The sequence below is a fragment of the Barbus barbus genome, assembly GCF_936440315.1.
Source record: "Barbus barbus genome assembly, chromosome: 13".
Lineage (NCBI taxonomy): Eukaryota > Metazoa > Chordata > Actinopteri > Cypriniformes > Cyprinidae > Barbus > Barbus barbus.
In genome coordinates this window covers 11,244,083-11,270,830 of record NC_136741.1, presented here as the reverse complement: position 1 = coordinate 11,270,830, position 26,748 = coordinate 11,244,083, and the positions used below count along the sequence as shown (strand labels likewise).

The window sequence follows — 26,748 nt, the reverse complement described above, 5'->3', positions numbered from 1 at the left end:
TAACTTACATCGTGTCTACACCGGACGCGAGCATGACGTAACAAAATACAATAGATTATAATCAGTGATGCGGTCTACACTGAATGCGGCGCGGCGTGACAAATCCCCGACAGTGAACTGCTGACTCGTTCTATTTATGACGTACTGACACAAAGTTCAAATGATTTGCAATGCTTTGTAGTGTAGATACGATGTAACGGCAAAAACATGGCGAGTGTGAAGGAAAGAATATTAGACACGGAAAATAGATGATTCAAATGTGAATGGACTGAATAGTTTTGAGTGAGTGAGTGAGTGATACAATCTTTATGGATGTAGCCTAAGTTTGCTTTAATTTATTTTAGGTAAAAAGATAATGTCTATTGTTGCTTTCACTATGGCTATAAACCTCACGCAAAATAATATTCAAACTCACATTAGACACTTTTAACATTGAATAAAGCACATAATCATTACCTGAGATTATTACTGTCATATGTATGTTGTTCCTGCCGATAAGTCGCAAATAAAAAAAAAATTCTAAAATAGAATTCCGTGTCGTGGGTGGTTAAGACAAAAATCCAATCACGTCACGTCTAGTTGGGACACACGGTGTTACAGTTTGATACCCCCCCCCCTCAAAAAAAAATCTAAGTCAAATTATTCATGCTGACAGATCTAATAAATTAATCTGCAATTAGGGAAAGTGGAGAGAAGAGATCCAGTCTGGAGATGAGCAGGAACAGTTGATTTGCATGGCAGACAAGAGATCCAGATTTTGTTTTTTTTGTTTTTAATATTCTACGGTCAAAGTCCTTCTGTATCTAAATGCAAAAATGTTCATAATTGTTTGAATAAAACAGACTACTGGGGGAAAATATCTGAATATTTATCTTGTGACCATCTTGTGACTATTTTAACAATTTTAACAAAAGCAACAATGGTGTAATAATTGTAATAATATAAAAAAATTATATATGTTTATGTATATATATATATATATATATATATATATATATAAAATAGGTCAGTGGCCCTTGGCTTGGTATTGTTGGCAGAATTCGGCCTTCGGCGAAAACTAATTGAGGAACCCTGGTGTATGACATCAAAGTACCGCGAGAGCGAATCGAAAGCATCAGGAGCGTCTGTTCTCTGTAGCTCTCACTGTACTTTGTCACACACACCAGTCGGTCTAGTGCTGCTTCAAGTTGAACACACGTCTTATAGTGTTGGGAAAGGGGCCATGCTCGGTGACTCGATTCATCGAGTAATCATCGAGTCATGATTTAGCCCCGCCCATCCTGATCACGAAAATGGTGAAAAACTGTTTAACGGACTAACCCCACAATCAAGTACTTACATAGTTCACAGTCTTTGTAACATGTTTCAGCAATGCATTTCTAACATTTGTGTTTACCAACATTTCGCAGAATTGACTTTACATGATTTTATTACATTTCTGCACCTGAATACTAGTGTTACTGACTTTATTAGTAACTTTGTATTCTTCCATGCTTGTAATTTGTGTAATTGTTCTTGTTATATTACTGACTTTATTAATAACTTTGTTGTATTAATCTACGCTTGTAATTTGTGTAATTGTTCTTGTTTTATTACTAACTTTATTAGTTCAGCTAGTAGTTTTTGCTGTGGTATAGAAGTACTTAAAGTAAGCTTTCAGTAATAAATGAAAAGTAAACTTTTTGTTTTTGTTTTTTGCTGATCCAAAAAATTATTTGGTCCGCCACTCAAAAGCCGTAATATGATCCGAACCATGAGTTTTGTAATCCGTTGCACCACTGTTTTGTGATAGAATGCCCGTATGCGAGGGATTGACAATGGCCATGAATATTTAGTGATTCACACCTGAGAGACAAAGGGCCTCCCATAATGAGCCATCAGTCAGTAATGTGTCTGTGAAGCTGGTAACAAAGAATGTGAGGAGAGTAAATGTTTTTTTTAGGGCCGGGACTTTAACGCGTTAATTTAGATTAATTAAATACACAAAAATAACGCGTAAATTTTTTTTAACGCATTTTAATCGCACTTATTTTTGCACCGCGGAACGTTTCTCACTGGATGAGTTTCGGCGGACCGATTATACTGGAGCACCAACTAGCGTTCAGACAAAAACAAACCACAGTGAACATGGACAAAGAAGCTTATGAGACCGCTTTGGTTGGCCCTGTGGATGGGAAATTTAAAAATCCATATGAAAAAACTTACTTCTCTCAGGTCAAATATTTATATGCGATTTAAAATGCGATTAATTTCGATTAATTAATTACAAAGCCTCTAATTAATTAGATAATTTTTTTTAATCGAGTCCCGGCCCTAGTTTTTTTATTTTTTTTATTTTATGTACAACACAGTATAATAAAAATATACACAGTGAAGGTCAAAGGCACATTATTGAGCACACTGATCTAAACACTGAGACTTGAACAGTAACACACCGTTGTGTCATTGCTGAAACAGATCCTGTTAAAATGTTGAACATCTGATGTTGGTACAGCACTGTCAGAAAAGTGAAGTCTTCAAAAAAAAAAACGTGTTGGCATGTTATTATAGGAGAAACTATATTATCACATAGGCAATCACTAATATTGGTCACTCATAACTCCTAAATAAATAAATAAAAAATATGATTTATAGTCAAAAACAAGCATGCTTTGTATGTATTATACAATAAAAAAACATTTTATATCTGGGAAACTAAATTAAGCACGTGATAAACATCTACATATATTCGCGAACAGAGTATAGAGTATATCACCGTAAAGTTTTGTCTAAACATTCTTAGACTCTATCATTCAGTGTTACAGTTACCCTATTACTTTTATATCCTATCATTTTCTATTTTATAGAACATAAAAAAAAAACATCCTGGCATCGTAAAACATTTAGATGCAATGAAATGAAACATACTTCATAATGTTTGCACTTGATTATACATGTAGTCAGGAATTAGAGTTTGGAAAAAACACTTTTTGAATTTCTCAGTTTGTGTAATCCATGTGGTTCAGAGTATAATTTTTTGATCCACATTAAGTTCACACTTTTCTAGTACAAATGTAACTTTGTTTCATAATTAGTGTATATGTTTTTCGGTATTTACCTCAAAAGAAAGGAAGGTAAATGTGACAACAAGCCAGAAATGTACTTTTACTATGGTAAAATAAATATTCAGTGATATCTTCAAAAGGCTTTTGAATTTTGACGCACACTTTTTTAATAGTGTTGATATGGCAACTAGTAAATAACATAAATTTGGTTATGCTAGCATGTGGAAATATTTAAACCACGTGTTATAACTAACCCTGCGTTAGTTTATGTCCCGCGCTCCCTTACAAGTTTTGTCAAAGTAACACAATAACAACTAATGCAAGTAGGCTAATAAAAGAAAGACTTACTCATGTAAATGATTTCCTTCGCTGGATCAAGCCGTGAGTCACATCTCCTCATAGAATTCATAGTATGATTTTTTTTTTTACAGAAACACTGAATGACCAAAAAAAGCACCAACACCAGTCCTAAGTTCAGTTAAAATGACTAATATGCAGTCACACTTGGTTACCAAGTTTTAATTCTAATTACTTAAGTTCTGTAATTAAATAATACTTGATTATCATAATATATTTATAGTGCTTGACTGACTGATGTTAAGAGTGTACTTTTAGATATTTAAAAAGCTGTGCCATTTTCCAAACATTATATATTATAATTTTTTGTTTACTCGCCAGAATATGTATATGCATATGAAGTACACCATAAAATAATTGTATCAATTCATACAGGGCTAGTAGTGCATACAGCTGTATAACCAGATACACACCCAGGTATCGGATCAGTACTCTGTATCGACCGATACCCTGAGCCTAGGTATCGGTATTGGGAAGGGAAAAAGGGTATCGGCACATCTCTAATTTTAGGCCAATTTGCTAGCCTTTCTCTAAATGCCTTTTTGATGATGAACAGCTGGCCATAACCATTCAACTTACACCAAGCATCCTGATAGGCTTCATCATCTGTTCTGAATAAAGTACCTTCCAAGGCAGAACCACTCACATACTTCTTGAGATAAAACATCTTGTCAGTGAAGAAGACTTTGCTTATCAATAAGTGCCATAAAGGATTGTTTAAACTCAGTGAAATTATTGGTGTCACCTGTAAAGACGGGAGGCTCTGGGACTGGTAATTTGCTCATAGTCATGCCATCTTGAAATGCTTGAACAACAAGAGGTATATCAGTCTCTGATGCTTTAAAGCAGTGAAGTCTATAACATACTAAAGCTTACTGAAGTCTATAACATACTTTGGTTAAAATTTCTCAATGGTAGTGTAAAAAACACCTCCTTTACCCTGTCAAAATCAGCTGTTTTCAGCATGCTGATCTAGTCCATGTTGCTTTAAATCCTAGTGAGCTCTGTTGAGTCCGCCCACAACAATTATTTGCACTCGCACAAATGCTCCCAAATATATTTTGAAGTCGCACAGATTACATTTCGGGAGCATATGCGACCAAAATGGTTGCAATTTCGAGCCTTGAGCCTTATGCATGATGTCAAATGCTTCTGCAGATTTGTAGTATTACTATAGCATTTTACCGGAGCATTGCAAATTATACTAATTATAAGATTCACATTAATCAGATCTTGTGTTAAATGTTTGCTGAAATAAATACCAGAAAAGATCAATTCGCAGCTTTTGAGAATCGATATCGAATCGATGTCATTTAAAAAAAACGATTAATACAAAAAAAAAAAAAAACTATATATATATAGTTGTACACATTATGTACACATTAAGTTGTCATATGGTTTCAGAAGGCTTGGAATATAGTGCATGAAAACTTTGTGCTTAATAATGCTTTTATGCGGCAGAATAGTGCTCACAATATCAGATTTGGATCGGCCCTGTCTGACCGATACCCGATCCAACACGAATGGCAGTATCGGAGCCTATACCTGATATGATTATTGGATTGGTGCATTCCTTAGTTTTGTCTAGGTAAGTCTGTGATGTGCACATAACGACACAAGGGCAGTCAAAAGTGGAGCCTACAAAAAAAATATGAACAGTTGTTAATATGTGCAGTGTTGTGTGCTCTCCTCATGGAGATGCTCTCCATGCATGTGTGTTTACTAGTAAATGGTTATCGTTATTGGTGTCCCACCCAGGCCACACCTCACCCCTGAGCATGCCATACACATACCAACGCCTGTGTTATGCTGTCCCATCTGAACCAGACTGCATTCTCTACAAGATAACAATTCTCAGGGACTGTGCTCCTTGCGTTTAATCTGTTTGTGTTCCAACTGCAGCACAACATCTTGCCCTTTTTTCCACACTTGGTCTTGCTCTGACAGAATTTCTGGTTCATCCAGTTGCAGTTAGTCATGCAAGGTGTTGTTTAGGTGTGACCGCAGCTCTCTGTGGGTGTTTGTGTGTTCATATTTGTTTCTCATGGTGTTCTAAAGGTAATTCTTTAGCAGAACCATCAAATTAACCTTATTCAGTATTTTTTTTTTTTTTTTTTTTTACTCTATGCTTGCATCCCAATTTGATGGCTGCTTCATTATACCTTTATGTTTTGGTAAGAAATGACACAGGTCTATGCCATACTCATGCCATTTTGATGTTTTTTTTTTTATTAGCCTAGTCTCTACTAGAACAGGAATGCTTCAGAAACTAGTTCTGTGTTCACACAGGTCTTTCATTCTCAACACATTTTGCCCTCTTTGACTGCAGAGTTTTATTGTATTGTGTAATATTATCTAGTTTACTCATGCTTAATTTTATATCACAACTGAAATACCTGTACAGTAACAGTATATTTTGATCCTTCTGTTGTTACTACTTTGGTATTTGACACTGTTATATTATATTAATTATATTAACATTCACAAGAAATTTACGAAAATTTGAATTTGATCGATTGTCTCTAGTTGTTGTTACCGAGCATTAAAACCGAACTGTCTAAATTCCATAATGAAATTTATTGTTACGATCTAGGGGGTGAAACATAAAGGGGACAGTGTTAGCAAGGACAACTTTATCACTATTTCTATTACTCCTTAACTAACATATTATAAAACATAAGCAAAACGCAGAAACAGCCCTAACCTCCTACAGCTTTCTAGAAGTCTGATTTTAGGCTTTCACAAAAAACCTACTCATCTACTCATAGTAACATAGTGTTAATTATTAGAATCTTAGTAATGATAATTACAATCTGAGTAATCTAGCACTAGGGCAGGATATACCCAACAGCACAATGGAGTTACAACACTGCAACCTCACACCACATAAAACTACCAATGCAGCTCAGGTAGCAACACAGCTCTCTTTCTCTGAATTCACAGAGTTTAAGCACACCAATCCACTTTTTAATCACTTACGTTCAGGGAACATCTTTCATACCAAACCAAATGAACCTAATGTAACACACGCAAGTCTGCACCACAAGCTTTAATGTGAAAACGCTGTTATGCAGTACTTAACTTAGTATTTAACTGTACAGTTATATACACATTATATAATAAGAGCAGGTACCCTGACTGTTCAGTCTGTTACTGTTCACAGGCAGATAATGAAGAGACAAAGGAGCGTCTTTATGAGAGCCTGCTGGCGGAGTGTAGAGACACCATCCAAGCTGTCAGAGAGGAGCTCAGGACTGATGTGGTGAGAAACCCATTACTGACACATCTTACACTTCCCTAAATGTGTTTGAGCTTTGTAACTCTAAAATAACTTGTCTGATTGATGCATGTGTACCCTTAGTGAAACTTGAACAGCGTGCACAGTATCTCTCTCTTTTCAATTCATATTGTTTTATTGGCATGACATACTTGGATACATATTGCCAAAGCATTGTATATAGCAGAATAAAAACAAAAATATAAATAATATACATCCATAAATAAACAAAACAAAATACATGTAAAATACATCCATATATACATTTATATAAACATGGCCCGCAAATTAAAATGTTTAACCAATGCCAATCATTAAAAAGAGCTTGTCAGTAAAACTTCATAACGCCATTGGATCCTCAAGATCTCAGCTAAAGCTGGTAACTAGAGCCCTGCACTGGCCTCAAATTTAGGCCCTAGCCTGGCCCACGTCCGACAGCTAATCAGAATTACTGGCCCGAGTCCAACCCGAGTCCGTCTTTTTTTTCCCCTTCTCCTAAAAGAGTTTATACTACTGTTTCGGCAATTAAAATTGTTCAGTCTTGTGTGTAATGGCAAAATTATCATATTTCGTTTTGTTTTTTTATTAAGTTAATTTAGAAAAATGTTTGGAGCATTTTTGTTCGTTAAATAGCCTATAAGTTTTTGTTTTTTAAAGTAACGACCAAGCGGCCAGCTGCATGAGCTGATCATAGCCTATGTTTGATCAATTTAGCCTTCTCATATCATCACGACATGCCTAAAAGAAAATCTATAGATATACTAAAACAGTTCAAGTATATAACAATGTTTAAACATTAAACCTGCGCTATAATAATAATGTGTGTAGCCTATATCTAAGTTTGTGTGGCGAGTGGAAGCTAAAGCGCGCTCTGCAGGACATGGAGGCACCAGCAAACACTTGGATTTATTTCAGTGGAAACAAATTAAAATAGCCTACGCCGTCATTTATTTATTTATTTATTGATAAAGGTAAGAGTAATACATAATTCGGACCTTTAAAGGGTCTACTTGTAGGCCTATTTGTGGGCACTCACAATACCAACAAAAGGCTTTTATAAAACAAAGAAAACAAACATGATGCGCTTTCTGCCGTCTTTAACAGGAGCGCTTCACAAAAATGAACCGAAGCTGAGCGAATACATGCCTCACAGACATGATATACATATATCTATAGAAAGCTTTAAATGATCACTTAACGAAATAAAAAAAATGAAATCAAAAACTTGTTTATTATAATTTTAATCATAATCAATAAAGATGCATTTCTCTCTAAAGGCGCATCTAATGAGGATACGGTGAGTCAGGATCAGCAACTTCATCCTTGCAACACAGACTCAGAAAACATTAGTTTAGTAGTAAATAATTCAAATATCTCCTTACTATTTCCCGCAGACACATTCATGGTTATGTTTGCTGGGGTTTTTCAGCAACACTAAACACCATCTAGCTGCTCTCAGTCGCGGCACGGTCTCGTGTTGTTTCCACCAGCGCAGCAATTTTTTTCATCGCCAATGGATAGATGTCTACAATATAAAATAAGGAGAAACCCAAAACAGGCCCGATGCCCGGCCCCCGTCTGAACTATGGCGTGGAAATTGGCCCGAAGCCCGGCCCTAGATGCGTAAAAAAGTCGGGGCCCGTCGGGCCAGGGCCGAAATGCAGGGTTCTACTCGTAACTCCACCCCGCCTCCTTTCAGATTGAGCGCCGCGCACAGCCTGGAGGAAACAGATCTCCGCTTTTTCTCAATGCAAGGGTAAATAAATAATAACTAATGTTTGAATGGTCTTTAATCAGCAGGCTCGTCCAGGGCGGGCACTAGTGACTCACAGGGCGGGCCAGGCCCCCCATTGCCCGCCCATGGCGCCGGGACTGTACAGCGCGCGATCAGTTCTCAGTGTTCAAATACACACACAGCAGTCCAAATGTCTCTCATGTAGAGCATCTCACGGAAATACAGTCCGTTATGGTTTAAGTGAGCTTAAACAGGTGGGTGAAAACTGAATGTATGTCAGTAGTCTATTACATACATACCTTCCGTCTTAAATGGACAGCATTCCTAATTATCTGTCATAAATGTTAACCAACAAAAGATGTTAAATAAATGTATACTTGTTAAGTAAACCTACTGTATCTGAAAAATGAGTTTAATTTATATCTCTACCAAAAAAAGAAAATGTATTCCAGTTTTTCCAAATTCAATCCTGGATTCAAATTTCTCATAGCTAAGCTTAATTGATTTGGTCTAAAGAGAGAAGAATTAATGACTTTTTGTTTGAATACTACATATAAAATAGCTACCAAAATAAATGTTGGTAACTGCAGTTTGACTAAAAGTAATGACTAAAAGTTGACAAAAATGCAATGACTTTTCGTCGACTAAAACTAGACTAAAACTATGAAAGACTCAAATGACTAAAATGTGACTAAGACTATTAAGCATTTTCGTCTCAAGATAAAGACTAAGACTAAATCAAAAATGTCTGCCAAAATTAACACTGGTGCGCGGCTTTTATGGAACACAGGAGAAAAGCGTGTGCTAAAGAAGCGCGTGCTGGATGCGCGTGCAGATCAGAGGCACGCTATACAGAAACATACAAACAAACCCGGTGTTTATGGTATGCTTTTCAGACTATGCTTAACCTCGTCTTAATTTCAGCTGTAAAATTGGAATTATATCATCATTATAATTAGGGATGGGTACCGAAACTCGGTATTAAATCGGTCTCGGGGCTAAATTATGAAAGACCGGAGTATCGATAAGCTCTGACGTTATCGGTACTTCTGTCGGTATTGGAGAAATTAAGAAAACACACATACATTTATTGTTGCTCTCTCTCTCTCTCTCTCTCTCTCTATATATATATATATATATTGTGTGTGTTTTTCTGTTTTTAAAGCCTTACTGGAAAGCACATTGGTCGACAGAAGTTGAAATTAATTGTGCTATATAAATAAATTGTCATTGTCATAATGTCGCCAGCTGTTTTTATGTGCAATAATATTCAAACATTTGTCTATGATGCATTTTTGCTATGCGCAATTCAGAAGCCAGATCGCGCTCACGCGGAGGAGCTTCAGCACACGCAACATGAAAGTCCTGTTTAATTATGATAGAAGAGAAAACCAACAATTCAAACATCTGCTCACACTTTAGGCCTGTGGCTGTTATATTAAGCTAAGTATTTTTATTTTTATTTTTTCTCGATTTTGGCTTCTAAGGATTATAGCCACATTTCTTCTAGCACAACTCCCTTCCCTTCATAGCGGCGCGGATTCGTTCCTCTGAACCAAAACTTAACATCTGAATCAGCTCAATCAGTGATTGTTATACAATGCCGTCTTTACTGTTGCTACATTGCAGTACATATTTGATAGTAAAACGCTGAAAGTACAATCTGCACAAGAGATGCTCTTCTCCAGGCTGAAATGTGTGTGCGCGCGTGTGCCTGCGCGGCGGCGTGCTCCAAAACAGACAAGCAAAGTACATTTTGAGCTTCGGGCGCGTCGAAATAACACACAAAAATATGCCAAAAAATACACACACAATGTGTCAAAATGGCCGGTTATGAGAGTCTTCACTTTTATGTTTTAAGTGGACGAGAACAGTTGGGAGAAAATTCGATGCGTGTCAGTATATTGTCTTAAAGTGTCAGACTGGAGCTTGAGCCATCAATGTTAATCAAAGAACAAAATGCAAAGAGAAAATCACCCACAGCTCTTAATCTGAACAACGTTATAGCTTTAATAAACATAAATCTATCAGTACATACAGTGAAAACTATGCAGTGCTCATTTACATTTGATTACTTTTGTAACTATTACTTACCTGAACATTAATATTAGTAGACCTTCATGGAAAAATGAAAGCACTGTTTATTTCATTTAGTTTGTGTGTTTGTTTTATTGTATTTGTCAGTTTGTTTTACTTTGTTTCTTTGTTCATGTTGTTACTGTATCTTATCTTATGTATATAAAACACTAAAAATACCAGCACACTGTCAGTCCTTGTCTTGTGTTTCCCCTCCTCCCGTGCCCATATTTGGCCTTCCTGTTCCTGTCCTCGTTTGTCTTCATTAGTTTAATTAGTCCCTAGCCCTGTGTTTGATTAGTCCACACCTGTTGCTTGTTTTCCTAGTGTTTATAAGCCCTGTGTTTCCTAGCCCCTGTGTTCGGTCTAATCGTCAGTATCGTCATTGATGTGTGTCCGGTCTAATCGTCAGTATCGTCATTGATGTTCGTCTCTCCCCAAGCTCCTCGTCTCATTGTGTGTGTCTTCAATAAAAGGGATTATTGATACCTCCACGTCTCCGCGCTCCTTGTATCCCGAGAGGGAACGTGACAGAAGACCGGACCTATACAACTCAACTATGGCTGAAGACAGGCTTTGGTGTCTGCGGCAGGATGGTAGGGATTTGGTAAGGTATGTTGAGGAGTTTCCTGAGCTTTCCAACGAGGTGAGCTGGATTGACGCCTCGCTCGGTGTGTGTTTTCGGTTTGGGTTGGACAAAGATGTCATCAGCTGCGATATCCCCACGTCCAGTTTTTCCCTTATCGGGCTGATAAATTATGTCCTCAATGTACATGGTATTGATTTCGAAGTCGAAGAATGTCAAACCGATCTTCGTCCAACCCAACCCGAGAACAACCCGTCCTCACCAGCTCACCGCTCGCCAGGACCCTCCACATGCCCTGCCAAATGTTCCGGCCACCCAACTCTTCCCAGCACTGCTGCTGTCCTCAGCCCAGAGCACCCCCGCGCTTCAAGAGCGCCCTCCTGTACCTGCTCCTCGTAAGTGCCCTCCTGAGTTCCCGCTGGTTCCGTCCAGCCCTCCTGAGTTCCCGCTGGTTCCGTCCAGCCCTCCTGGGTTCCCGCTGGTTCCGTCCAGCCCTCCTGGGTTCCCGCTGGTTCCGTCCAGCCCTCCTGGGTTCCCGCTGGTTCCGTCCAGCCCTCCTGAGTTCCCGCTGGTTCCGTCCAGCCCTCCTGAGTTCCCACTGGTTCCGTCCAGCCCTCCTGAGTTCCCGCTGGTTCCGTCCAGCCCTCCTGAGTTCCCGCTGGTTCCGTCCAGCCCTCCTGAGTCTCCGCTGGTTCCATCCAGCCCCGCGCCTCCCGAGCGCCCCCAAGTGTCCGCACCTCCCGAGCGCCCCCAAGTGTCCGCGCCTCCCGAGCGCCCCCAAGTGTCCGCGCTTCCAGAGCGCCCCCAAGTGTCCGCGCTTCCAGAGCACCCTCCCGTGCCGGCTCCACGCACGCGCCCTCCCGTGCCGGCTCCACGCCCGTGCCCTCCTGAGTTCCCGCTGGTTCCGTCCAGCCCAGCTCGTCAAGAGCGTCCCCAAGTGGCTGCGCTTCAAGAGCGTCCCCAAGTTTTCGCGCTGCAAGAGCGCCCCCAGGTGTCCGCGCTTCCCGAGCACCCTCCCGTGCCGGCTCCTCGCACGTGCCCTCCCGTGCCGGCTCCTCGCACGTGCCCTCCCGTGCCGGCTCCACGCACGTGCCCTCCTGCGTTTCCGCTGGTTCCATCCAGCCCCGCGCTGCAAGAGCGCCCGACAGAGTCCGCGCTGCAAGAGCGCCCGACAGAGTCCGCGCTGCAAGAGCGCCCGACAGAGTCCGCTCCTCTGTGGCTCCCAGGGGGGAGCTTCCCCAAGAAATTTTTTTTGGGGGGGGGGGGTAAGAGGGTCACTGCCTGTGTGGCCGGGCCAAGGCCACACGACCCAAAAAAAATAGGCCGTGGCTTCCCGAGTCTCCAGATCCGCCATGGCCTCCCGAGTCCCCTGATCCGCCCTGGCCTCCCGAGTCCCCTGACCCGCCCTGGTCTCCCGAGTCTCCAGATCCGCCCTGGCCTCCCGAGTCTCCTGACCCGCCCTGGCCTCCCGAGTCTCCAGATCCGCCATGGCCTCCCGAGTCTCCTGACCCGCCATGGCCCCTGGAACGGGCACCGCCCTGGAGGCCTCCAGAGCGCCCACCCCCCCTCCCCATTGGATGGTGTTAGGCGTGAGGACACGCCTTCCGGAGGGGGGCGTAATGTCAGTCCTTGTCTTGTGTTTCCCCTCCTCCCGTGCCCATATTTGGCCTTCCTGTTCCTGTCCTCGTTTGTCTTCATTAGTTTAATTAGTCCCTAGCCCTGTGCTTGATTAGTCCACACCTGTTGCTTGTTTTCCTAGTGTTTATAAGCCCTGTGTTTCCTAGCCCCTGTGTCCGGTCTAATCGTCAGTATCGTCATTGATGTTCGTCTCTCCCCAAGCTCCTCGTCTCATTGTGTGTGTCTTCAATAAAAGGGATTATTGATACCTCCACGTCTCCGCGCTCCTTGTATCCCGAGAGTTGAGTGTTTCATGTAAGTCCCATATCGCAGTGTCCGTGTCCGCTTGAGGTGGAATATAAACGGCACTGACGATGACCGAGCTAAATTCCCGAGGGAGATAAAAAGGGCGACATTTGATGGTCAGAAGTTCAAGATTCGGTGTGCAGGAGCGTGAGAGGGGTACAATGCTCGCGCTGTCGCACCAGTGTTTGTTCACATCAGACATACTCCACCTCCCCTAGTCTTCCCCGAGTCCAGCGTTCTGTCCATGCGGTAAACCGAGAAGAACTCGGCCGGCTGGATGGCGTGGTCTGGTACCGCTGGGTTCAGCCATGTCTCGGTGAAGCAGAGAAGGTTGCAGTCCCAAATGTCCCTCTGGAACCTGACTCTTGCCCTGAGGTCATCGAGTTTGTTATCCAGCGACTGGACATTGGCGAGCAGGACACTTGGTAAGGGAGCGCGGCGTGCGCGTGCCCTCAGCCTGTTCCTGACGCCGGCTCGTTTCCCTCGAGGACACCGGTACGGGTCGCGTCCTTTGTTCCTCCTCAGGATCTCGCTCGGCCAGGATGGGTCCGGGTTCAAAAACGGCGAAAGGTTAGTGCATTGTGCACCAATAGAAATAAGAGTGGCCCTGTCGTATGTAAGAATGGCCATCTTACAAAAAGAAACCGGTGTTTATAGTTAACAATACGAAAAAATAACAAAAGACGACAAAGTTTGGTCGGAGCAGTCGTGACGGCAGCCGATCTTACCGGCGCCATCTTAATGTTTGGGATCATTTTATTTTAAATCCCGGTAATGTCAATTGCAAACATGCAAGCGATGTTTTAAAATAAAACAACTAGCACCATGAAACCATTTAAAAAGGCGCATTCAGCGGTCTCCGTGACAGAATATGAAACAGCCCACAAAGTATAATGATCCCGTGCATAACTACGGCACACTCTCTTCATTTTATCAAATGATCATAATCACATCCATTCGTTTTACGATCCTGCTACTAGCCTTTTATTTAGACTAAAAACCCTTTTCATTCAGGTGAGGAAGCTGGCGTTTTGAGTGGCATTTGCACATCCTGTCATGCCGGTGACTATATGCTACTGCATTAGACGCATTATGCAGTATTAAGGTTAACGATTAATCGATTAATTGATCGTTAATTTACACGATAGATTGTGGAAATTATCGAAAATTGACATCCATAGTGTGAACACATTCTCTGCTCCGGGGGCAGCCATGTTTTTCTGTGTCTGCCCGACTCTATCATCAGCTTGTGTCCGCTGAGTCTGTATCTGGTCAATGTGCTTCTCAACTTCTTATCTGAAACGGTATTACAGATACTCTGCCATACTGTACTCTTTAGGGCCGAATAGCATTGCATTTTACTGTTGTTGTGTTTGGGTTTGCCAATGAGTGATGTAACTGTTTGATTTGTGTAGTAATCTGATTGATTCTAAAGTTGTGATTTCAGAGCATCAGTAGTTGTTAGTGAAGCATCAGGACTGAAGCTCTGGATCAGCTGAGGGAAGGGGTTGCTTTCTTTGCTCATCTCTTGGTTTTGCAGGGCTTTATAATGATATGATTGGGGGTCACTGAGTTTCAGCTGTTTCCAGAATTTAATTGCCCTTTTTTATCTTTATGATTAGAGGATATTTGCTTAATTCTGCGTTTTTTGTTGTGTGCTGGTGCATGTGTAATATATTTTTACAGAGTTCTGCATGCAGGGTCTCAATTGGATGTTTTTCCCATTTGGTGAGAGCTTGATTTGGATTTGTCAGTGGACCCCACACCTCACTGCCATAGAGGGCAATGGTCTCTCTCTCTCTCTCTCTTTCTCAATTCAATTCATTTAAGCTTCATTTGCATGACTCCACAGTCATAGCACAATGTTGTCAAAGCAATAAACGGAGAACAAGTTGTACAGGCATATATAGATAGTTTTATATATATATATATATATATATATATCTAGAGTTAGAGGGGCAAGTGAAGATGGAACAGATGAGTTTTTAGCCGTTTCTTGAAGATGGGTAAGGATTTGGCTGCTCTGATTGAGTTGGGCAGGTCATTCCACCAGATGGGAATAGTTAATGAAAAAGTCTGTGAAAGTGTTTTTGTGCGTCTTTGGGGTGGCACAATAATTGTTCACTTGAAGAACGCAAGCTTCTAGAGGGCACATAAGTCTGAAGTAATGAGTTTAGGTAAAGGGGTGCAGAGCCAGTGGAGGTTCTGTAGGCAAACATTAATGCCTTGAATTTAATGCGAGCAGCTATTGGTAGCCAGTGCAAATTGATGAACAGAGGCATGACGTGCGTTCTTTTCGGCTCATTAAAGATTAATCTTGCAGCGGCATTTTGGATTAATTGTAGAGGTTTAATAGAATTGGCTGGAAGACCTGCCAAGAGAACATTGCAATAGTCAAGTCTGGACAGAACAAGAGCCTGAACAAGGAGTTGTGTTGCATGTTCCGAGAGAAAGGGCCTGATCTTCTTAATATTGTATAATGCAAATCTGCAGGACCGGGCAGTTTTAGCAATGTGGTCTGAGAAATTCAGCTTATCATCAATCACAACTCCAAGGTTTCTGGCTGTTTTTGAAGGAGTTATGGTTGATGAGCCTAACTGGAAGGTGAGATTGTGAAGCGATGGGTTAGCTGAAACTACAAGCAGTTCTGTCTTAGCTAGGTTGAGTTGAAGGTGATGGTGCATCATCCAGCAAGAAATGTCTGTTAGACACGCTGAGATGCGAGCAGCTATCGTCGGATCATCAGGATGGAATGAGAGGTAGAGTTGAGTTTCATCAGCATAGCAGTGATATGAAAAGCCATGTTTCTGAATGACAGAACCTAGTGATGCCATGTAGACAGAAAAGAGATGTGGTCCAAGAACTGAGCCCTGAGGCACCCCAGTAGCTAGATGTTGCGACTTGGACACCTCACCTCTCCAAGATACTTTGAAGGACCTATCAGAGAGGTAAGACTCAAACCACTGGAGTGCGGTTCCTGAGATGCCCTTTCTCAATAGGGTTGACAAGAGGATCTGATGGTTGACCGTATCAAAAGCAGCAGACAGATCCAGCAAGATAAGTAATGAAGATTTGGAAGCCGCCCTTGCAAGTCTTAGGGCTTCAACAACAGAAAGGAAGGCAGTTTCGGTCGAATGTCCACTTCTGAAGCCAGATTGGTTACTGTCCAGGAGGTTGTTCTGCATGAGAAAGACAGAGACTTGGTTGAGCACAACTCATTCAAGTGTTTTTGCAATGAAAGGAAGAAGGGAAACCGGTCTATAGTTCCCTAAAAGAGTTGGGTTAAGAGTGGGTTTTTTAAGAAGTGGAGTTATACGAGCCTGTTTAAATGCTGAGGGAAAAATTCCAGTGTGAAGGGATGTTAACGATGTCAGTGAGTGCAGGTACAACTGCAGGAGAATTGGCCTGAAGGAGATGAGATGGAATAGGATCAAGCAGAATAGGATCAAGGACAGGTAATAGGATGACTGGAAAGGATGAGATGAGTTTAGAAACTTCTGCCTCAGAGAGTGGATAGAAGGATGTGAACAAGTGTATGTTTGCTGGTAAGACGTGTTTGATAAATTGTGGTGTGGAAAATTGTGCAGTGAGGTTTGTAATTTTTTTAATGAAGAATGTGGCAAAGTCGTCAGCTGTTAGAAATGGAGGTGGAGGACAAAGGAGGGAGGAAAATGTTTTAAAGAGCATGTGAGATAGGCGAATTGTTAATTTTTTCATGATAGTATGTCCTTTTAGCAGTAGAAACATTAGCAGAGAAGTCAGAGAGGAGTGATCAATATAAATTAAGGTCAGTAGGATTTTGTAATTTGCGCCATACCCTTTCCGCACCCCTGAGTTTAGAACGCTGCATTTGGAGAACATCAGATAGCCAAGGGGCAGAAGGGGTGGTACAGGCTGGCTTGGAAGATAAGGGACAGAAAGTATCTAAACAAGACGTCAGAGTGGAACAAAGTATCAGTAGCACTGTTAGCATCAAGAGAGGATAACTGTTTAGGGGGAGGAAGCGAAGATGAAACCATAGCAGATAGCCGGGAGGGGGAGAGTGAATGCAAGTTACATCGAAAAGTGACATGTGGAGTGGTATGTGATGTGTCAGGAATCATGTTGAGGTTAAGAGTGAGGAGGAAGTGATCTGAGGTGTGCAGTGGAGTAACCAGCACATGATCAGTGGAGCAGTGTCGTGTAAATAAGGTCCAGTTGGTTGCCTGATTTGTGAGTAGCCGTAGTTAGCACTCTCTTGAGATCAAAAGAGGCAAGCAGAGTGTGGACGTCTGCAGCCTGAGGTTTATCTAGGTGGATGTTGAAGTCTCCAAGTAAGACTAAGGGAGTACCATCCTCGGGAAAGGTTGAGAGCAATAGATCTAATTCTTCCACAAAGTTACCTAGTGATCCTGGAGGACGATAAACATCTACAAAATGGATTTTTAGAGGGTAGGTAATAGTAACTGAATGTGATTCAAAGGAGCTGTTGATACTCAGAGATGGTAAAGGAGTAAATTCCCAATTATTAGAGATGAGCAGACCAGTACCTCCACCTCTTCCAGTCAAACGAGGGGTGTGGGAAAAGGAGAAATTATTGGAGAGTGCTGCAGGTGTAACATTGTCCTCTGGTTTGATCCAGGTCTCTGTCAGGACCATGAGGTTTAACCTTGAATGACTAGTAATGGAAGTAATGAAATCAGCTTTGTTGACAGCAGACTGAAAATTCCAGAGACCAATAGAAAAATAAAGTAATGTATTAGCAGGCATAGGCAAAGTGCACTGGTTGATAGGATTGCGCTGTCTACAGTGTGTGATGCGTGCTTTGCGAGTGGCAGTGATAGTATTGATCTGGAAACACATAGTAATATATACATACATATTTATATATATATATGTATAAATATGTATGTATTTGTAACGATACGCGTATTCGTATTGAACTGTTTGGTACGAGGCTTTCGGTTCGGTACGCATTACAAACCGAACGATTCGTTGGACTAATCCTATTACGTTTGGAAAATAATAGAGCTTAAAGTGTGTGAAATATCAGTGCCACTGCGCTCAACAAGGCAGCCCAAACGACGTAACGGGCAACGTGCTGTCTGCCCCGTGATAACATCCCCTTGCTGGGGTGCGTCAAAAGACGATGATCTTGTATCGACGACAGAAAAGGGATATTGTCGAAAACATAAATTATTGGCAATATTAAGATGATTTGGCACTTCCAATTAATGTAGGCATGTTACATTCTTTTTATTAGGCCTATTATTATTATGAAGTTACTTTTATTATTAAAGTGCCCCTATTATGCTATTTTTAAGGTTGCTAATATTGTTTTATGAGTCTCCTAAAACGGGTTTACATGTATCCAAGGCCAAAAAACACCTTTTCTCAAAAAATAGCTTCAATTTTACCTAATTTTATTTTTTTTATAACTTTTATTTATCAGTTGCAAAAGACAAACATGAAGTGCATACAAGAATACAATGTCTTTTTCTTTCCTTTTCCCTTTTATGAACTTAACTGAACAACATCCCCCCTCCCCAAACCCATAATCCACTTATACATTTAAAAAATAAAAGTAATAATATAATAATATACAAAAAAAAAAAAACTTTATATGTACTCATACATACATTTATATACACTTATACCTACACAGTAATAATTAAAGATACCAATGTAAGTTGCTAGTGCTAATCATTAACTGTACAAAGTAAACATCAAACAAACAATTGCTGCCCACTCCTCAGACATCAAAGCGAGTTATCTGCTGTTATCTGTTATGTTGGAGTGTTTCAGGGTGAACAGATCAAAATCGGGGGGCTATCTGCCGCTGGCGGATAGAAGGAATAGTACATATATAACCATATAGTGGGACCCTACAAAGAGACTTCCTGAGCTGGCAGCTCATCTAGATAGTTAAGTAGTGGTCTCCACTGACTATAGAACCTGCCAGTTGACCCCCTAAGTGAGAATTTGATTTTCTCCAGTTTCAAAAGGCCTAAAATGTCATGTAGCCAAACTTTGATTAATGGTGGTTGAGGAGACTTCCACAATAACAAAATTCTCTTGCGAGCAATAAGAGAGGCGAAGGCAATTATGTTATTTTGAGTGGTTGTGGTACGGATATCGTCTGGAGGCTTGCCAAAAATAGCGATATGTGGGGTTGGAGTTAAATTTATGCCTAATATATTTGAAATTGTTTTAAAGAATAGTCGCCAGAATTCAGACAACTTGGGGCATGTCCAAAACATGTGGGTAAGGTTACATGGAGCCTGCGAGCATCTGCTACAATTATCATCAAATTTGTCTGGATAGAGCTTTGATAATTTGTCCTTACTATAGTGTAATCTGTGGAAGACTTTAAATTGTATTAGTGACAGTCTAGCGCAGCTGGATGACGAGTTAACAACCCCCATGGCTCCCTCCCAAAATTTTTCAGAAAGATTCAATTGGAGTTCTGACTCCCATTTCATCTTGATCTTATGTAAAATAGATTCACCGTTGGAGGACAATAAATTATAAAAAAAGGAGATATGGCCCTTTGATAGAGTTTTAGCCTTAAGAGCCAGGTCCATCCCGCTGGGTGTTGGAATCCGTGGGAATGACGTGGCATGTGTTTTCGCAAAGTCCCGCAACTGGAAGTATCGGAAAAAGTCTGATTTATGTAGATTGAAGGTAGAAATTAATTGGTCAAAACTCGCAAATATACCATCAATGTACAGGTCTCCCAGACTACGTAGCCCTTTGTTTTCTAAAACTGAAAATCGTGAGTCCGTCTTTGATGGAATGAACAGGTGATTGTTGCAAATAGGAGTTGCTAGAGGGGGGGTGAGCCATCCGAAGTGGCGTCTTATTTGTGTCCAAATTTTTAGAGTTCCAACTACAACCGGGTTAGACGTGAAGCTTGTTGGGGAGAAGGGCAAAATGTTACATGTTAAAGCTAGCAGCGACGAGGAGCAGGAGGCTGATTCACTCTGGTACCAACTAGATTGAGGGGAAGTAAACCAAGATATTATCTTATGCACATTGGCTGCCCAGTAATAGCCAATAAGATTGGGTAGACCCAGTCCCCCAGCCGATCTATGCCTACAAAGCAGTGTACGGCTTGCCCTTGGCCGTTTACCAGCCCAGATGAATGATGAGATAATATCGTTTATAGCCGTGAAATAGGACTTGGGGAGGAAGATGGGGAGGCATTGAAAAACATACAAGTATCTTGGTAATACATTCATTTTTATAATTTGTATCCTACCGGCCAAGGACAACGGCAGGTAATTCCATCTTTGTAAATCGGACTTGACCGTCGTTGTTAATGAATTAAAATTTTGCTCTCGCATTGTTCGTAAGGATTGTGTAACTGTAATGCCAAGGTATCTAAATCCTGTGTTGGCAATTTTAAAGGGTATAGTTGATGGCGATATGGCTACGGCTAATTCGTTTATTGGGAAGTATTCGCTTTTAGAGATATTTAGCTTATATCCCGACAGACGACCAAAAAGATTCAACAAAGTCAGGATACGTGGGATGCTTGCTAAAGGATTACTTGCATAAAGAAGCAGATCATCTGCATACAACGAAACTTGATGCTCTATGCCCCATCGTTCAATCCCCCCAAGTCCCTCCTCTATTTTTAGAGCAGCTGATAATGGTTCAATCACTAGCGCAAATAATAATGGGGATAACGGGCACCCCTGTCGTGTTCCCCGAAAAAGTGGAAACGGAATAGAACGTTGGTTATTTGTGCACACTGAGGCGCAGGGAGATGAATAAAGCAATCTGATCCATGATATTAAGTTAGTATTAAAACCAAACTGTCTCAGGGAAAAGAGGAGGTAGCCCCACTCCACCCTGTCGAAGGCTTTCTCAGCATCAAGAGATATTGGTCCCACTTTATATTAGGTGGCCTTAACTACTATGTACTTACATATAAATTAATCATTTGATACAATGCACTTATTGAGTATGTATATGTTCTTACATTGTACTTATATTAAAAAAAAACACCTATATGTATTTACATCTGTAATTAACTTCTGTAATTACATTTATAATTACACTGTTGATCCATCCCTTACAACTTAACCCACCCTTAAACCTACCCATACCACCAAGCCTGTCCCTAACCTTACCCATATCTCACCTCAATGGCAGCAAAAGTGTGTTGCAATACAATATGACCACAGTAAGTACATTGTACATATTTTTTCATTTAAGTGCATAGTAGTTAAGGCCACCTAATATAAAGTGTGACCGAGATATTATTACCTCTGGGATGTTAGAGGAAAACGGAGAGAGGATGACGCCGAGAAGCCTTCTTATGTTGGAGTATGAATGTCTTCCCACTATAAATCCCGTCTGGTCCTCTGAAATGATTTTGGGCATGACAGATTCCAATCTCCGAGCTAAGATTTTTGCGAGTATTTTAACATCTACCGGGAGGAGTGATATTGGTCGATAAGAAGCGCAGCTCAGTGGGTCCTTACCCTTCTTATAAATTAGAGAGATGGAAGCTTGCATAAGAGTGGGCGGCAGAGTGCCTTGATTAAATGAGTAGTTAAACATTTCAAGTAACAGTGGCGCTAACTGATCAGAGAATTTTTTATAGAACTCGACCGGGTATCCGTCGGGGCCTGGGGATTTGCCACTGTTCATTGAGTGTATTGCTTCTTTAATTTCTGAGAGAGTAAGAGTGGTGTCTAGTCTCAGATTGTCCTCGGGTGACACTTTGGGTAAGTCCAATTTTTCAAAAAAGTTATTTAGTTGGTTTTCATCTGTGAGGGATTCTGATGCATATAGTTGGGAAAAAAAAGATCTAAAAGTGTAATTTATTCTGTCCGGGTTAGCAGTTATTGAGCCTGACTCATCAGTTATCTGAGTAATCTGATTTGATGCTGCTTTTGCCTTCAGCTGATGAGCTAAAAGGCGTCCAGCTTTGTCACCATGTTCGTACACTAACCCCCGAGAGCGAAGGAGAAGCTGTTCAGCTTCAGAAGTGAGAAGGAGATCAAGTTCAGTTTGGAGTCTTATTCTTTCTTTATATAAACCCGGTGAATTTGCGGACGATAGCAAGTTATCTAGATCTGCAATAGCTTCTTCCAGCTCCTTCTGCCGAGCTCTGCGCAATTTATTCGTATGCGACGTGAAAGAGATCATTTTACCCCTTATGTAGGCTTTAAGAGTTTCCCACAATGTGGATGGAGAGGTTTCATCATTCTTATTAGTTTCACAGAAGAAAGTGATCGATTCTGAAATATGTTTGCAAAAGTTGTCATCCGCCAGCGAGAGAGGATCTAGCCTCCAGTGTCTGAATCCCTTCGGCTTCATACTAAAGTGAAGGTCCAAGACCACTGTGGCATGATCCGACACTGTTATGGGTAGATACTGGGTGGAGACGATCTCTGGAATAAGCTTTTTATCTATCAAAAAATAGTCTATCCGTGAGAATGAGCGATGTACGTGAGAGAAAAAAGAATATTGTCTTACAGAGGGATGTGAAAATCGCCATGGGTCCACCAATCCATATTGACTCATAAACGTGGAAAAAGCCTGGGACATTTTCATGACTGAGGTTGATCTTAGACTAGATCTGTCCAATGTTGCATCTATCACACAGTTCATGTCTCCTCCCATTATTAGAAGGTGAGAATCTAAATTTGGGGGGGCGCTAGTGAGCACAGTATGGAGTAGTCGTTTTTTTCCAGGGCTCCTCTCCACGTTTGAAATAATTCGGTCATTTATTTAATATTTCACCTAATTTCCCGGTTTCGCCTCATAAATACTTTCATCTAAGTGCCTCAGGATGACAAAACCAAAATCTGAAAGAGGGAAGCGGCAAGAGAAAGCCTCAAGTGAGGCTGATGATGGCCAGCCATGTGCGGAGCTAGCTGCTGCAACTCCAGAATTAGCCAACGAGTCTGCTCTGGAGTCTGAATCGAGCATCCTCGCAACAATACGAAGTATGAGCAAGACGATGAATGACCGTTTCAACGACTTGGAGGCATCCTTGGCATCCACCCAGGCAACGCTGGTGAGTCTCGGTAATCGAATACAGGAGGTGGAAAATGCTAGCTCGGAGTATGACCGCCGCCTCTCGCTTGTTGAGCAGCAGTGTAAGAAAATGCAGTCGGAAAACGAAATGCTTCGTTTGAAAGTAACCGACCTGGAGGCTCGCTCCCGGCGGCAGAATATTAAAATCATCGGCTTGCCTGAGAAAATCGAGAACGGACATCCAACGGAGTTTTTGGCCAAGTTCATCCCTGAGCTGCTGGGCGCTGACAACTTTCCCAATCCGTTGGATGTGGGCCGGGCTCATCGGCTGGGAAGACGGCTCTCTGAGGATGACGCGCACCCGCGCGTAATGATAGGACGGATTCATCATTTCCAACTGAAGGAGAAAATACTACTACTGGCCCGCCAGCAGTTTCCTCTGCGCTACAACGGCAAAGCGGTTCACTTCTTTCCTGATTACCCAGCGGAGGTGATGAAGCAACGACAGGCATTTGATTCCGTCCGCAAACGACTCCGAGATGCAGGTGTGAGGAACGGTTTCATTTACCCGGCACGGCTGCGAGTCTCCAGTGACACCATAGACAAGAGTTTTTACGTCCCCACAGGATGCTGAGGCTTTTGCAGAGACTTTGTCTTGACTTTTGGTATGTGATTTTTATGCTGTTTGTACATCAACCGGGACATTTATATGACAGCTTGTAAGGTATGTGTGTATTTGCGTTAACATATATAATTTTCATTGTTGATGTTCACAAACACTTGTCCTCATTAGTGGAGAGGGCGCGGGGTCCCTGCGTTAACTTAGTGGCTGGTTAGTTATTCCTGTATGGCCCGGCAGCCCCCAAGAGAGTATGTTGGGTTTGCAGTCTCACTTTGTTTGGGAAAGTGGGAGGGGGGGAGGAGGGTGATGTTCTTGCTCGTTTTCATGTGTTCCTCTTGTCTTTCTTATTATTTTATTAGGGCACTTTATTTGTACGCTGCTACTATGCAAAATCTGTTTGCATCCTGACACACTTTCGCCAGGTGGTGGCATCACTTTTACTAGTTGGAATGTGCGCGGGCTGGGTCACGTTCTCAAGCGAGCTAAAGTGTTCTCTCATTTAAAATCTCTATCTGCTGATGTAGTTTATTTGCAAGAAACGCATATCAGACCCACAAAGGAAAAGGTACTCAGATGTAGTTGGGCCAATCAGATTTTTCAGTCCTCAAAATATCATAATATTCTCATTTCTGACCACTCTCCTACTTCATTGGTCTTTGATCTTAATCATAAAAAGCAGCAGTTTACCTGGAGTCTCCACCCATCATTGTTTTCCGATGCATCATTTTGTCAATATTTATCCACTAAGATCTCAGAATTCTTAGAGAGTAATGACAATTCTGAAGTCACAGACTCCACTTTATGGGAAACTTTTAAAGTTGTGATTCGGGGTCACATGATGTCTTTTGAATCTTCTCTGAAAAAGGAACGACGAAAGCGACTGTCAGAAATCGAAATTGAACTATCGCAGTTGGAACTTGTCTACAGGTCTTCCTCCTGCCCTTCCACCTTACAAAATATTCTTAAACTCAAATATGAATTTAACACTATCCTGTCCAGTCAGATATGCGCTCAATTGTTTAAGATCAGGCAGAAACACTTCGAGTTGGGGGATAAGCCCCATAAATTACTGGCCCAACAGTTGAGAGGCTTGCAAGCTAGTAGAGCCATTCATAAGATTAAATCAAAGACAGGAGAACTAGTTATTGATCCTAAAAGTATAAACAATCGTTTTAGGGAATATTATGAAGAGTTATATATGTCAAAAGCAAAAGGGAATGTTTCTGACTGGCTGGAGCATCTAAGACTCCCTAAATTAAGTGCGGCAGCTTGTGAAGCTTTGAATTCTGACATTACCATGCAGGAGATTCTGGATGCTTTAAAATCATTTCCCAATGGCAAGGCTGCTGGCCCAGATGGTTTCGGAATTGAACTGTATAAAACATTTTCTATGAAGATCGCTCCCCTTCTTTTGAGGATGTTCAATCATTCATTTGGAATCCAGAAATTTCCACCCACATTGTATGAAGCTAATATTTCACTGTTATTAAAAGAAGGTAGGGACGAAGCTGAACCTTCATCGTTTCGTCCTATCGCACTACTGAACTCAGATATTAAAATTTTTACCAAGTTATTAGCAAATAGGTTAAATAAATATATATCATCCATCATTCCCATGATGGGTTTTCATGAGCTGTATGCCAAAATCATCAATATTAAAACAATAAAAGGCTTGAACTACTTCAGTTGTGTTGTAATGAATCTAAAATATATGAAAGTCTAATGTTTGTCAGTACATTACAGAAAATAATGAACTTTATCACAATATGCTAATTGTTTGAAAAGGACCTGTATATGGTTAAGGCCTTGGAGGAGTTTGGGTTTGGTCGTCAATTTGTATCGTGGATCACAATGCTATATGCTCATCCATCTTCCTCCATTCTCACGAATCAAGAAAGATCATTGCCGTTCCGATTACACCGCGGGACACGCCAGGGCTGCCCCCTCAGCCCATTGCTCTTTGCCATTGCCATTGAGCCTCTTGCCATTAGTATCAGGAATCACCCTTCTATTGAACCCATCCGACTGAGTAATGTGGATCACCATATTTCCATATACGCGGACGACGTTGTTCTTTTTATATCACAACCAGAGAAATCAGTTCCTGTACTGCTGGATCTTATTAATACATTTGGTGAAGTTTCCGGATATACAATTAACTGGCAGAAGAGTGAGTTCATGTCACTGGGCGCGGATCTCAACACTGAATTTTTGCATAATCTCCCGTTCAAAATTACAAACAGGCTGAAGTATCTTGGCGTAGTTTTGCCGAAAGACCCTAAACTAATTTTTAAGCTGAATTTTCTTGAGAAATTGGAGAAACTGAGGAGGGACATTGAAAAATCTCTTCCTCTTTCTATGGTGGGTCGTATAAATGCTATTAAGATGGTTTCCTAGCCAAGGTTCTTGTATCTTTTTCAAAATTTACCTATTTTTTTGGCACGATCTTTTTTCAAATCTTTGGATTCGATAATTCTTCCTTTTATTTGGGGCTTTAAAGCACACAGAATTTCAAAAACTCATCTACATAAACCAGGGAAAATGGGTGGGTTAGGACTGCCAAATTTTCTGCATTATTACTGGGCAGCGAATGCCAGAGCCCTGGTTTATTGGCAGGAAGGATATAATATGGAGGTATCTGCCGAGACTCCCCCCTGGGTTGCCATTGAAATGAGTGATGTCAAAAATAGTTATCTTCCGGCACTTCTTTTCTCAACACCCAGCCCTCCTGCAACTGTTAAGATGGATAATATGATTATCTTTAATTGCTTAAAAATATGGCAGCAAATTAGAAAGGACTGCAGACTACCAGACACTTCTATCCATGCTCCAGTATATCGCAATCATGCATTCTCTCCATCCCTCTCGGACGGGTCTTTTAACAGTTGGAGGCTAAAAGGTGTGGTCACTTTGAAATATCTGTATAGTTTGCCACATTTGCACAGTTACAAAATAAGTTTTCTCTTTGAGTCTCTTCCGGAAGATAAAATTATCTATAAGCTTTTGTTGGGCCCACCTGATTCTAGAAAATTGGTCTCTGGCTTTGTAAATATATTCTCTGAACGAACAGTTTATGCTACACACTCTTTGAAAAACTCCTGGGAGGAGGAGTTGGGAATGCAGATTGGAGATGATGTTTGGGGGGAGGGCCTT

The 26,748-nt window shown here is 41.2% G+C and overlaps 1 protein-coding gene across 2 annotated transcripts in view; it reads left to right on the top strand.

Moving 5' to 3' along the window:
• The window catches only part of LOC306878688 (signal recognition particle subunit SRP68-like), a 162,343-nt gene that overhangs the window by 66,508 nt on the left and 69,087 nt on the right, over positions 1-26,748 (top strand). For both annotated transcript variants that reach the window (XM_079431172.1, XM_079431173.1), the window contains exon 9: positions 6,565-6,663. In XM_079431172.1, coding sequence (XP_079287298.1) covers positions 6,565-6,663 — 99 coding nt within the window. The remainder of the gene's footprint in view (positions 1-6,564; positions 6,664-26,748) is intronic.